The 14719-nt window shown below is 35.0% G+C and overlaps 2 protein-coding genes across 5 annotated transcripts; one reads left to right on the top strand and one right to left on the bottom strand.

Moving 5' to 3' along the window:
• Positions 1–2942: 2942 nt before the first annotated feature.
• On the top strand, positions 2943–4758 carry LOC114183609 (WRKY transcription factor 23-like). The gene is made up of 3 exons (XM_028070692.1): positions 2943–3560; positions 3911–4054; positions 4178–4758. The coding sequence occupies exons 1-3, from the start codon at positions 3178–3180 to the stop codon at positions 4518–4520; spliced, it is 870 nt and encodes a 289-aa protein (XP_027926493.1). The 5' UTR covers positions 2943–3177; the 3' UTR covers positions 4521–4758.
• A 1577-nt stretch (positions 4759–6335) lies between these two features.
• LOC114183583 (flowering time control protein FCA) lies at positions 6336–14417 on the bottom strand. 4 transcript variants are annotated; one of them, XM_028070659.1, is made up of 16 exons: positions 14054–14417; positions 13878–13948; positions 13158–13236; positions 12907–12989; positions 12756–12807; positions 11403–11450; positions 11049–11096; positions 10849–10913; positions 10324–10375; positions 9544–9623; positions 9389–9453; positions 8493–8552; positions 8101–8404; positions 7012–7176; positions 6791–6919; positions 6336–6658 (listed from the first exon to the last, which is right to left on the bottom strand). In XM_028070659.1, exons 6-16 carry the CDS (start codon positions 11425–11427, stop codon positions 6608–6610), a joined length of 1044 nt encoding a protein of 347 aa, XP_027926460.1. In that variant the 5' UTR covers positions 11428–11450; positions 12756–12807; positions 12907–12989; positions 13158–13236; positions 13878–13948; positions 14054–14417; the 3' UTR covers positions 6336–6607. The 4 variants fall into 4 exon arrangements, with proteins under 4 accessions (XP_027926460.1, XP_027926468.1, XP_027926476.1 ...); XM_028070667.1 differs by lacking the exon at positions 12756–12807; XM_028070675.1 differs by lacking the exon at positions 11049–11096.
• Between the last annotated feature and the right edge of the window lie 302 nt (positions 14418–14719).

The following is a 14719-nucleotide window of genomic DNA, read 5'->3' on the forward strand; positions in this document are numbered from 1 at the left end:
CTTTTTAGCCTGAGCGAGAGCTACTGTAGTAGTAGTGCTCTAATTCTGTTTTCTTTGGTGGAAATGTATGTTTTTATGTATCCTTGTGCAACTTAGGCCCTGTATGGTTGGAATGCTACCATTGATGTATCGTATGATTAAATTGGATGGATACAAATTATGAGAAGATGAGGTTGAAATGGAATTTCAAGGGAAATCCAAGTGGAATTGTAGTGTGTGTAAGGATGTAAGGAATCTATAATGGTTGGTATCCTGAAACTCCAATAATCATTCAAGCTCATATAGAGCAGAATGGATTATGTCGTGAGGAGTAGCAGGAGGTCCTCGTCGTTGGACTTGATCCAGTCTAGACGTGGAGGGGACTTACCCTGGGAACGGTCGGGTGAATACTCCATGTGTCCAAACTCTGCAGAGTTTGGGAACCGTCACAGGTGCAAGCCACCAAGAGATCCGATGTCGCTTACATAATCCGGATATTGAGTCTAGAGTCATGTATATGTGTTGTGGTGGTCTATATGATTCTGGTGATAATGAGAAAGATTGCATGGTCTCTGTTTATAAATGAACTGCATGATTCCTTAATCAGATTAACTTACCCTTGCTTTTTGTGTTCCTGTCTTGTGTTGTATGTTTCCTTTTGCGATGATCACCTATTTCGGTGGGAGCAGATGTGGTTGCAGTGTCAAAGGCACTTCTGGAGGATGAAGAGCCATCGTGTTAGTGTTGAAGAGGAGGTTTCCAGTGGGAGCTTTAGCAGTGGTCAGTAGTACAGAGTTTATTAGTTTAGTTTAAGTGTATAAGTGATATATTTTTATAGTCATACCTTTTGTAAGACTGTATTAATATATTGTGTACACTGGATTATCTGTTTTGGAACTATTATGAAACTTCCTATTTTTATTAGTTTTAAGCTGCTAAAATTGGGATGTTACACACACACACACACACATATATATATATATATATATATATATATATATATATATATATATATATATATATTTCTGACAACAACAAAAAACTATAAGAAAACCATTCTTTCTTACTTCTGGCTTGATTGGGTTAAATTGATTAAAAACAATCTTGATGTGTTCACTAAATTAGTATCTGTTAAGAAAGGCAAAGTAATTAGTTTGTGTTTTATTATATCATTCCCTACACTTATAGCATGTAATTCTAGAAATAAGAATTTACCTCACTTTCAACATTCGAACATACTTTAAGAGATTGATTGATTCCTTATTTATCTAAGTGGCAAATCTTTTCCAAACCGAAAAATCCTCCAAACAATTCTACCCTACCTCGGATATGGTCGGTTTACCAAGAAAACTCCTTTCTCTTCAAAATTAACTCTCTCTTTCATTGTCAATTATATTCATCTAATTGCTTCTTAAATTAAACATAAACAAATGTACTATTCTCAATTTTTTTTATTTTCAAGTTTAAGAAAATGTGAAGTCCCAGTTACAGTAATAGAAACATTTTTGCAGACACATTAAAAAGCAGAAGACTTTCAATATATTCTCTTGCTTCTAGATCGGTAATAGGGTATAATCTCATTTACTTGTGAACCCTCGCTTTGGTATAAATTCTCGGTTTAACCAGAAACGAATCACTCAATTTGTATCTGATTGTCGTATTCCTTCTATGCATGTCGTTCCAAGAGTTGGTTTAACTTTTTTTTTTCTCATTATTTTTAATATTTTTACTTGTAAATATGCATTTTATCTATTAATCTGTTTTCTCTCTTCATTTTTAAATCTGAAATTTTAGGTTGAGATCACCAATTTAGATATTGCTTTTTTATGATAATTTTCAAGATTTTCTTTAAGATATATATAATTGAAATACGTTAAAAAAAATATAAAGATGTATACGTTTTTTAATCACGTTTTTACAAAAAATTAACTATGATAACACACGTGCATCCTTCTTTTTCCCTTCATTAACTTTGTACAGTCATTTTTCCTTTAAAGATCGTAAAGCTCAAAAAGAAAAAAGAATACTAAAGAAATAGGACTTAGGAGGATGTAGCTAGTTCACTTTATATATACACACTAGACCAAAACTATGTGGTGTTTAATTTGCATAACACCGTCGCAGACGTGTGCGTATGTAGATTCTTTAATTATATACTTCGTATTATCCAATTTAATTAACTTTATCTCTACACTATGTCTTAATCTCACCGTATAATCCAAATATAAAATAACGTGTCTTTATATACATGTAAATTAAAGGTAGTTTTATAGTTTTAAAAGACAAAGCAAGAATACTTTCTCTATCATTTGCAAAAAAAAAAAAAAAATTATTATCTTAGGCACAAAAATACTCCTTTTTTGGCAAGGGGGGGAGGGGAGGGAGTAACAAAAGTGTCAAGCATTTTCGAAAATCAATTTGTGGTTGCTAGTATGAACTTTTTATACTGTTATTGAATTAAAATTAAAATTTATCTTAAGTGCTTAAGTAATAAAATTCCACATTAATTAATATAAACATTTACATGAACTAGTTAGATTGTAATAAACTCAGTAGTTAATTACAGCCTTAATCTTTCACATTATAATATGCGAATGAAAATGTTAGTCCAGAAGAGCAAAATGAATAAGAAAAAGAAAAGAAGTGTTTTTGTTTTGAGTATTTTGCACCGAAATTTTGTAGTTACGTCCTTTCCCCCGTAAAGAGGATTAGAATCCATAACGTGTTTGGTTCCGTAAGAGAAGGAGGTAGCGTAACCCCGTTCACACACAGAAACAGAAAACACGCCCACAATGAATCAATGATGCGCTACGTATGAAAACGTCGACCATGCATTGAATGCCACCGGCTGCCACGTTGTCCGTACCACCCACTAACCTACAATTGCCGGTGACCTCTTTGGTGTCACTGTTTTTGGCTTTAACTATGGAACTTATGTATGTATATGTATTCATATTCATTCATTACTACTTGCTTCTTTCACTTCCAACTCATTTCCACAATCACCTTTCACTTTCTTCCAACCCACAAAGCTCCGCTATCAATCTTTCTTTCTTTCTTTCTTTCTCTCTTCTTTCATCCACCTAACCAGATCGATCATATATTTATCGTATCTATCTCACTGCTCTTGTAGCTTTTTGAATGAAGGATTATTTCAGATTGGGCATTTGAGAGATAAGTATATATATATATATATATATGGATAATAATACGGTGATGATGACGATGGGTGTGAAGAAGAAGGAGGATTATGCCATAGGGTCATCGTCCTTCCACTTTAATTATCCATTGCTTGATTTCTCTGATGACAAGAGCTCTTTAGGGTTTATGGAGTTGTTGGGTGTGCAAGAATACAGTCCTCTGCTTGATTTGCCTTTAGGGTCCAACGTGGAACTGCTTCCAACCTCTGATGTTAAGGAACTACCTCAGACTAAGAAAGATTGGTCCGAGGTAACCAACCAGCAACCTGCGACTCCGAACTCTTCATCCATTTCCTCCGCGTCCAGTGAGGCTCTCAACGATGAACAAAAGAATAGAACTGTAGACCAAACACATGATGAGCACAAAAAGACAAAGGAACAGTACGTTTCTTTCTCTAATGTTCTAATTCTCTCTCGCCTTTTTAAAATTCTTTTGTTTACTTCATTTTGTGTAGTTATTTGGTTATTTAAGCCTAGGATTCGCATTTTGAAAAAAAAAAAAAAAAAAAAACATCTTTGGTGTTTGAATGATCGGAGGAACAAAAACCTTGGGGGAGGTTGAGTGTGAATTACGCATTTGATAATCTAATTAGGGTAGGGGATGATGAATAAGATGGGGGCTGGGTATTTGTTTTTTATAATATTTTTGTGATGAGGAATAGTTGTACGTTGATTTATTTAATGTTTGGAAGATTCTAATAAGATTTGATGGTTTTCTGGGATGGTTTTAGGTTGAAGGCTAAGAAGACAAATCAGAAGAGACAGAGAGAACCGAGATTCGCGTTCATGACGAAAAGCGAGGTGGATCATCTGGAAGATGGGTACAGATGGAGAAAGTACGGTCAAAAAGCTGTGAAAAACAGCCCTTTTCCCAGGTAACAACACTTTATCTCATTCTGCAATACACCTTTTGCTTCCTTCACTTCTTCACTTTCGGTTCCATTTTGTTTCGTTTAAACCACCCAAAAATAAATTAAACGCTCTCAACATTTGAACAGGAGCTACTATCGTTGCACCAGTGTTTCGTGTAATGTGAAGAAACGCGTGGAGCGATCTTTCAGCGACCCAAGCATTGTGGTGACAACCTACGAAGGCCAACACACTCATCCAAGCCCGGTTATGGGTCGCTCCAATAATTTTTGTTCGCTAATGTCTGGATCTGAGAACTACATGTCCCAATATTATCAGCAGCAGCACCAACAACCACTCCATGTCGATGCATTGTCTTCTCTGGGTTTCCTCTCTCCAAAGAATGTCACTTTTCCTCAAGAGACAGCGTTGTTGAGTGACTATGGGCGTCTTCAAGATGTTGTTCCTTCACTTATGTTCAAACAAGACTAGATGACAATTCCATTGCTGTTACTATGTGATTTCTTATTATTACTTTTTGTAGGAGAGTATAGATGAGAACTCCATTGCTGCACTGGAACATATATATATATATATATATATATATATATATATATATATATATATATTTAAGTTTTAGTTTTCCTTGATGGCTGGGATCAATCATGCTTGTGTAACCCACTTTATCTTTATGCACGTATATAATATACAGATAGGACCTTGGCATGAATATCGGCGTAGCATAGATAGATTTTGATCCGGTGCAGGCACTGCTTTCTCGTTGAAGTGTCTTGGGATCTAGTTTCCTGTTTCGATCCGATATCTGATATTTAATGGATAGAAAATAAATAAAAGGACAAATAAGAGTATCCGTTGGTGGATTGGACTGTGAGTGAAAATGATAACAAAACAAAATAAAAATAAGGCAAATAGGGTTCTATCCTCTTTTTAATCGTGAGATTCTGACCCGTCGTTTGTCTTGTGTTTTTGTTTCTTTTTGTTGAGGGAATGTGCGTTTACCACTGGCACGACAATACAGATTATTAGGTTTAGGCTTTCAAAAGGGAATAATCGGGGTGCAAGTTTGCTTGCTTTGTCAGGTCCCTGTAGTCCAGCGAAAAGGAAATTGTAGGGAAATTTTCTTGTAATTTTTAAGATACATTGGTGAAAGATCGAACCCAATATGGTAACGGGGTAATAAATAGGAAGAGTAGTTCAACCATTGACAATCCGATCAAACTTTGCCATGTATTCCATTGATGGAATTGATTCATTGAAGATGTGAAAGAGGGTGAAATTAAAAGCACGAGAAGTGAAGAAAAGAAAAGTGGAACAAGGATTACATTTAAAGCGTGATCTGGCTTGGACGATGGAATAGATCTTCATAATGACTAGTTTTAGCTTAATCTGTGAAAGCACCATAATAGCTGGTGTCGTATTCTTTCATAAGTTTGGTTATATAGAGCAGGTGAGGATGTGGTCTAAGAGAATAATTGTAAGTTAATATAGGCATAGACCAACGCGCACTAAGAGGATGCATATGATACGCCACCATCAAAGAGCCACTGGGGCCCCGCTATTCCTTCCCATTATACGCTCCCTCTCCATTAAGTGGCAAATACATTGCATCGAATTAGAACTCTTCAATTCAGAAAGAACAGGGAATAATTACCAACCCATATTGAATTGCTCAGCCACTTATTGTCTTTTAATTTACCTATCTTCTATTACTTTACTCCCAGACAAATAAATGACTGCAAAACGATCCTGCCGGCTTGCGAACCATTATCAAACTTTGATAAAAATACAATTTCAAAAGTTATCCATTTGACTTAAATGTCATTATTTCTGGGTACTCCACAGGAACCTCTACAGTCAACAGAATCCAGGACAACGATGAAAGGTAACACGGAGTGAATGAGACGGGCATTTGGGTACACCATTTAGCACATGGCACCACTGCAGCAGAAAAGGCCATCATATTCATCTTCAATTCCAATATCAACAATAATTATTAGTACGCGTTGAAAACTTACACGTAAACTATATGTGGGTACCGTTCTGAACTTTGCAGACCATACAGTGGCAGTGGAGCCACATTTCTTATCAAGCTCCCTGATAGGCTTTAATCGATCTCCCGTTCCTCTCACTCAACCAATACAGGGACATAAAACGCCATCCCACAAACACAAGACTGAAGGGTATCATTAACATTTCAGACTATGTCTCGTTCTGGTAGTAAGTTTTAGAGTCATGAGATATTCCAGCTCCCATGAGTTAAAAGCTCAACCTACCTTGCCTCTCAAAAAAATCAAAGACATTTTTATAATCTAGATATATCCGAGAATTACTTACCATGATTGTATCCCTTTAAGACGCACTGTATACTGAGCTGTTAGGAAACTAGCAAATTTCCAATTTACAGACTAGCAATAGCCATTGAAATAAATAAATGAGGCAATAAGAATACGTACAACCTCGTGATAAACCGTTAGGCTTGGTTTCTAGGAATTTGAAGGTCAATATAGTAATTGTGAACAACATGTGCTTTCAGTAGCCTAAAAACAATAACATCACATCTATGCAACAACAGGACTTGTATTTGACTGTCTGTGGTCATGATTTGTTTCCTGCAAAACTACAGAATGTTAGATTACTTTTCAAACAATTAGGGCTTGAAATATAACCATGTTTATTGGTCAGGTAGTTATTTTATTTATTTTGCTGAACTTTTTATGGGAGAAATACATCTGAGAATGCACCTGGTGTTTTTCAGCAACTTGTTGGGAGGAACATGACGACAATTGTGAAAGACTGCAGCAATTATCCTCCAGCTCCGGCTGCTTCTGAGATTCTTTCTCGTACAAGGCATACTCTTCAGGCTTCTCCCACTGCTCCAAGAGTAATAACCATCACACACCAAAGTGACAGAAATCCAAAAAACAGATTGTATGAACAAAAGATCAAACAGTTGAAACATTACTCTGCTTTCACAAGTGACACAGTTGTAGTAGTACTTAACACCATCGGGGCAGTAGTGTTCACTCCAGTCACACTCTGGAAATTCTTCATCTTGGGGACTTGAAGGCATATCAGGTGGGGTATTGCCAGCAGCTGTACTAGGGTTGCTTCCAGTCTGACTAGCCAGCTGGGAGAACAATAAAGTGAGAAAACTATTGTAGTCTTCCAATAAAGGTGCTTCAACAGTAATTTGTCACATTAAATAATCCATTTAAACATTTCCAATGTATTTAATGGTCAGAGGTGCATAAAAAAAAGAATGGCCTCTTCAGTATTTTGCCATTACTTATACCAAATAAACTGAACTCTTCTAATACCATTCCTCTATTAGATAAATAGCCATTATACTTTTTGTTGGAGATCCCAAATCTATCCTAACAAGGTTTGTTGGACCAATCATGCCACTCACTAAGTCCCCAACATTAAGGGGATCGGAGATCTAAAATATACCAAAGATATTAGTCAAATTATAGTATATAGGTGAGTGCAATCCGCACTTTATTAATTGATTATGTGAGATTGAGTTATAATTAAATCTAATTTCCAAGACTTATCTTCCCAGGTAAGGTTGGTAACATGAATTGCTCGATGTAATGGGTTTCAATTACAGACCAAACTTTTCAGAGATACTATTGACCATGAGATCCCTCTGAACAATTTTCTCTTACATCCTTAGTTTCTCTCTACACCTTTTTACAAGACTAAAATCATCCTCAATTATAACAATGCATATAGTTTAACTGAAAGACACAAAAATATAAATGCTTCAAAAAGGAAGACAGAGGCATCCAAGAAATTCATGAATTTGCCATTGAATTTGTAACAGCAAAGATGCATTTGTTTTTGGGAGAACTAAAAATATAATTTGAAGATTAAAGGCAGTTATGGTTAAGTAGAAACATAAACCCATGAGTACAATAGATAATAATATCAATTCAACAACACCAATTCACCTCTTCAATAACAGAAATTCACTTAAATCACGACCAAAATTTTCATAAAAGAGAGACTTATAATGATCAATGCATATTATTACCTGTTAGTAACTAACCTGTGAACTAAGGTGCTGCTCTATATTTTGAACTGATGAATCTGCCGGATATGGCTGTCTCTGCACCTCAGTAATAAATGGCTGAGACTGAGAAGGCAATTTTGGAGCTTGAATTGACCCGAAAGGCATCGAACCCAACTGTGAATGCAATTGTTGTGGGGGAAATGAATGTTGTACCACAGGAGCACCAGGTTCCCAGTTTTGCATATGAGTAGTAACTTGTGGGTGTGGAATTGAGGAATGATGTGGGGCAATAGGCAACATACTTCCTCCACAGTTGGGATCACCAAAATTTGGTAGTGGCCTGTGAAAAGACAATAATTTGCAATTTATTTAGCAAGTCATGTGTTTCGTAATTAATATAGAAGAAGGGCAAATGAAGCGAAACAAACCATACTGCTGGTTCTTGAGAACAGGGTCCAAAATTTGCATTCACAGATAAATAGTTGGACCTGAAGAAGTATACATAGGAATAGAACATAAATACAAGTCTAAAATTATCTCCTGGTTGAACAACAAAGGGAAACCAATACATAGTTGAATGATCTGAGTTCGGTTGAACAACAATAGACTTCAAATTCCTTTTTATAACAGGACTTTCTTTCATAAATATGACTAATATATTAAAAGCATGACAGTTTAACACCACTTAGAGCGTGTTGATTAAAATTTTAAGCACCACCCAAAAATCTTGCATCAAACATACCCTGATTCAAGTATAGCATGTCTGGCAAGGTTTTGACATAAGAACAGTGTGTTAGAATCCAATTGGGAGGTATGTGGTTTGCAGTTTGAATCCCACGTTCTATGTATTATGGGATTCTAGGTAGAAGTAACCAAAAAAACCAACGAGATCAAATTTAAACTAGTTAAGAATCGATTAAGCCATCAAACACGTTTCAACTAGAGCAGTTTAGGAGAAACAAGCCAGTTCAGATTGATATTGACTTGTTCTAAGATGTGGACTTACAGTCCACCTTGTCCACTTTACCAATCTAACCTAGCCTGGCTCACACTAGAAAACATGCACCCTTAAACAGTTAGGATAACGTATGAATTTAACATTTTATTTTCATTTACTAAGTAAAGAGTCATTGCCACTTAGCCAAGAAAATTAAATTTGCTGAACTGAAAAGTCCCATTCCCTCTACAAAAAAATAATAAATAAAAATCAAAGATTGTAGCATGTAAATGTAGTTGCTAACTTGTGATGTATTATTAATTTATTAATAATAAAAGATGTAATAAACATATTTATATAAGAGATAGATGGATGAAAAAGTAAAACCTTGACTCTCCTGTCCTAGGTTTCTTGGGATCCGCAAAACGAACAATTAATGGATGATCACAACCCTAGGTGATTAAAAAATAAGACTTTAGTTAACAATTGAAAGTGGACAGAGTAAGATGTATGAATTAAATAAATAAATAAATTAGCTTTACTCTCATCGTGAAGGTTCTATTCAGTCCTTTGATTGCAGCTAATGCCATTTCTCTGTTAGAAAATTTGACAAAAGCATATCCTAGGAAATTGAGAAATGCATCCACACGACAAGTTAGGTGAAAATGATAACCATGATAATAAGTAGATGACAAAAAGTAAATACAAGACTAGGTGCTAAAAGCAATCATAGCTAAAAATCCAAATAGTCCATCGGGGATTGACCACGGTCCTCTCTCTTTATGTATAGTATCCAAACATTGAGTAAATTTATGATAGAATAGGTCTGGAAATATGTAAAAAAAATTTATGGCAACATATAGTCTCTTCTCAGTATCAAGGAGATACAAAACAAAGATCAATAAAGATACAATGATTTTCTCCGCATCCCCAGTCTTCAAATAGTTGAGACGCCTGGACTCTACCCCTTTACCCTGTGCAAATTCTATTCCAGAACCCAAGGCTTGCTCTTTTCTTTCCCTCTTATTATTTACATTTTAATTATTTTCTCTCTAACTAATTTTCTCTTACGAAGCAATTAACTTGGGATCTCCTAACATTTAAGATTTTCATTGTAAGCTTCTTGAAGAAAATTTTGGTTCAATGAGGTCTGACAAAGATATGAAGAGTTCAATTTCACCCACTGTCTCTCACTCCTAGTTTTTAATATAGGTTAGTCTGCAACTTCTTTTGTTGGGGAAGAAATAAAAGACAATCCAATACATGTCATTCCTGAAAATATATTGTATGAAATACACTCCATGACAAGAGCAAAGACTAACCACGACTGGTTGCAATGAAGATATCTTCTACATGTCCATAAGGGGAAAATATCTGCACACAATAAGTATACAAAACTCAGAAACATAACATTAATATAATAACCTGCAGATTATAAAGGATATTCCAAATACTATACCATAGAAAAATGCAGCTACCATAATAAATAAATAGAAGTTATCATATCAACCCATTTAAACTGAATTAGGCTGCAAACAGTTACATAATAAACGTGTTGGTAACTAACAGTTTTTGCTAGCCATTTGCCACATACCAGCCTCATGTGAAGTGTCCACATGATAACCAATATTTGTTTTTGTATCTATATCTAGATCTGTTCAAATTTAATAGGAGCCAACCTAGGGAGTGGATCTAGGTACATTTCTACAGGCAAACTACAATTAGCTTATCCTTCAGCTAAATACAAATCCATGGATACAATCATTGGCATGAAAAAATGTAAAAGGTCGTTTTCAGGAGATGCTAAAATATATGTGGGTGAAAAGAATGTGAATGGTGAAACATACTTCTTCAATTTCCTTTTTTGAAGCCTCTTTGTTGAAGCAACTAACAAAAACTTTATCTGCCACCACTGAAAAACAGAGACAAAACAAGAATACAAAAGCAAGTAGTCAGTTGGGCACTAAACAATAAAATATTAGATTAGACAATCATATATTATAGTAGCCAACGACTATCCTAGGAAAAAAAAAGCTGAGAAGCTTGCCTTCTAAAGGATCTTTCTTTTCCATGTTACGGCAAAACCCACGAACCCCTAGAAAAAGAAAATAAAAAGGTTCACATAAACTAAACACAAGAGTTTAATTCTTTAAACTCATTACTTGCTGGAGAAAGTAAACCATGTTCCATGCCATGTTCTCATCAACCAAACTTAAAATATGAAGATAATAGAATGAACTTAGAAATATCAAATTTAAAACTAAAAATTACATACTAATAAGAAGGGCTTATCCCAACCATTCAAATAAACTTCTGCATACTATTTAAACCTCGTCTTTAAAGCTGCTAACACCATAAATATAAAACAATGACAACATAGTTGATTCTCTCAAAAGCTTACCTTCTAAAGGATCTTTCTTTTCCATGTTACGGGAAAACCCTCGAGCCCCTAGAAAAAGAAAAGAAAAAGGTTCGCATAAACTAAACAGAAAAGAGTGTAATTCTTTAAACTGCTCATTACTTGCTGGAGAAAGTAAACCATGTTCCATGCCATGTTCTCATCAACCAAACTTAAAATATCAACATAATAGAATGAACTCTTAGAAATATTAAATTTAAACCTAAAAATTACATACTCATAAGAAGGGCTTGTCTCAACCATCCAAATAAACTTCCGCATACTATTTAAACCTCGTCTTTAAAGCTGCTAAACCATAAATATAAAAATGACAACATAGTTGATTCTCTCAAAAAATAACCCTATGATTGGAAGAAGTAGAGTACACTGCTCCTGACTTCCTTGAATTTTGTCATTATTTCTCAAAACTTCCCACTATTTTGAAAAGCTGCAGAAACTTCCCTAGACATAGTATATAACTCAAATTTCACACAAAAGTTTTTCTATATTTTCCCAGAAATTATCCCTAAACATGTCAGGAGAAATTGTGGAAAAATATAGAAGTTCAGAGGAGGTGAGAGCATCGCATAGTATATGAATTGTTGAATCGATACGAAATTGCATAAATTTATTTATGTATCATAGGATACAAAGTCATTTAAGATTCATTTTGTGATACAAATCGATAGATAGTCAAAACACATCAAATTGTAAGATTTGAGTCTTGAATAATAACTACAAAGATTTCTTAAACGGTGGGGTCCATAGAATTTAGTAACTTCTACTCCCTGTTTCTCCTCTATTCAAACAAGTTAAAGCTACACAATCTCTCTCGTTTCTCATCCTTGTCCTATATTATCCAATCCGAAATATAGTGTGCAAGTTCGAGAATAAGAATACCACGCATTCTAGTATTCAAAATTTGTCCTTTCAAACTTACTCTTTCAAAGGAAGAGGCAGGCAAAGAAAAGAAAACAATACTCAATTCCGCATCAATCAGCATGTATAGGCAGGCAGCAGTAAATAAAGCAGCTTAATATCACGTTTTGTTGGTCAGTAAGGAAAAGCTATAATGCCAAGTGCAAAAAGTCAGTGAAAAAAATTTAGCTGCTTTAATTTTAATAACTTTATCTTGATTTTAATAATCTTTTCAAGACCTAGAGTTGACAACTATATCGTGACGTACATACAGAATCCATAATAAACTGTCCTAATAACTAATTTTCAAAAATTTAATTAGGGATTTAGCTTATGCAAACACCTATATTCATAATCGGCTAAGGAACCTGACATAGGCATAGTAGTACGGATCTTAATAAACAGGTTCAAAAGAACAAGAATTTTAAAAAAAATTACCAAGACGTTCAAGTTCTCGATCAGCAAATTTGACAACAACAGGATATGATTCCTAGGAAATGTAAATATGTCAAATAATAAAAACAAGTTTAGATTAATGAAATGAATAGCAAAGAAGAGGATTAACCAAACCATAGGTTGTTCTTCTTACCCCAACAAATGTATATTGATTGTTTAAAGCCTTGATAGCCCTGTCAGCTTCATCAAATGTTGCATATTTCACAAAACAACTTCCTGCATAAGTTTAACAAATTTGACCTAGCGTTAATACTTGTAGATATAATATCGAACATATTATATACACAAATGCAAGAATCAAATTAAATTCCCTGCTCCTCACAGTCATTGGAAGGCCAAAACGCACAAAATGTGGATGATACAAATAATAGTTACTATATATACCTTGCCGTACACCTGTTCTCTTGTCTTTTAAAAGAACAACCTCAACAATAGTTCCATGTTCTTCAAATACAGGACGGATCTGAAATGGAATCACAAAAATGAGAAGATATAGAAGAGTAAGAGCTATTATAAAGACGAAAAGAAAAAGAAGAAAGAATATTAAACAAATATAACATCACACATTCTGCTAAAAATATGCATGACAAAAATTCCAGAAGACAACATCACAGTGGACCATTCTTCACCTATAGGGCAGGCCCTTAAAATACAGGTAGGGACAATATCTCTTAGCAACTGACATCCTAATTACCCACCAAGAGTGTCGCTGTTGCTTTGGAACAGGGATTACAGTAACAATTTGAGCAAATTCGGAGTAGAAAATAGATTTCCAATAATAAAAATGGAACGTGGGTGGGATTGATTACAGTGTGTATGAAATGACATTTGTTATAATTTCAAATTACAAGTATGCTTAGAGCATGAAATGGGTAATAACTGTAACAAACTGAAGATAAATAAGGTGATGAAATAAAATCAATTTATTCCAGGATTCACCATTCCCACAAAATAGAGACAGGGATAAAATAAAATGATCATTTCCATTACTATATAGTGTGAATTAACTACTAACGTACGATATCCTCTATTATATCAACAGATTCAAACACAACACCAGTGTGAAAATGTTGGCGGTTCACATTTCACGGGAAATAGACTTACCTCAGCCTCCGTGGCAGTTCTCGGAACAGGAGCAACATAAACTTTCACATTATTCGCACTGTCCACTTGATCTGCGAGAACGAAATCGCATAACTGAGGAAGCTAAAGCGTGATAAAACAACACGGAAACGCTATTGCGCGTGCAAATAAAGGAGTTGTGAGAAAAATTGTAGTACCTGGAGAAGTTCCTTGGTTGGAGTGGTGCCAGGGGCGTTTGCGGGAGGGCGAGGAACGGAATGGTTAAGAGCGTATCCCGAATCGAGGGGTTGGAAGTGGTTGAATCCGTTGCCATTGTCGTGAGAATGAGGGTTTGAAGGGTCTCCGTTGAAATTGAGCCTCTGCTCCATCTGCTCCTTTGGAATCTCCATCTCCGCACGCACCGCTGACGTGTGCCCTAGAGACGGGTTAACTCCAGAGTGAAGAAGTAGCAGGGCCTTTTCCTTTGCTTTCTCTTCTTCTGCTCAACGTGATGATGTGCTTTGCTCTGCGTTCCAAGCAATTCTCAGATAATCAGTCACCAGGGTTTAGCCTTTTTTGTAATAGAGATAAATTACTTTTTTTGTGCAGGATGAACCCGAATTTGTTTTTATTTTAAACTTTTTAACTCTTTTGTATTTATTAGAAACTAAATATGTTTTGTTATGTTTAAGAAAATAATTATCGTAGAAATTTCAAGGAGCAAATCTAAATTAACCTCGAGTTTCAAAATTTAAAAAAGAAAATCATAAAATCATATCGATAGTAATAATTATAATTATTAATAATAATAATCTGTCCCTTCTTTCCTCGTATTTTATCTGCAGTTAAGATATCACACAGCATAATCTAATTGACCTTCAACC

Source organism: Vigna unguiculata, chromosome 1 (assembly GCF_004118075.2).
Source record: "Vigna unguiculata cultivar IT97K-499-35 chromosome 1, ASM411807v1, whole genome shotgun sequence".
NCBI lineage: Eukaryota > Viridiplantae > Streptophyta > Magnoliopsida > Fabales > Fabaceae > Vigna > Vigna unguiculata.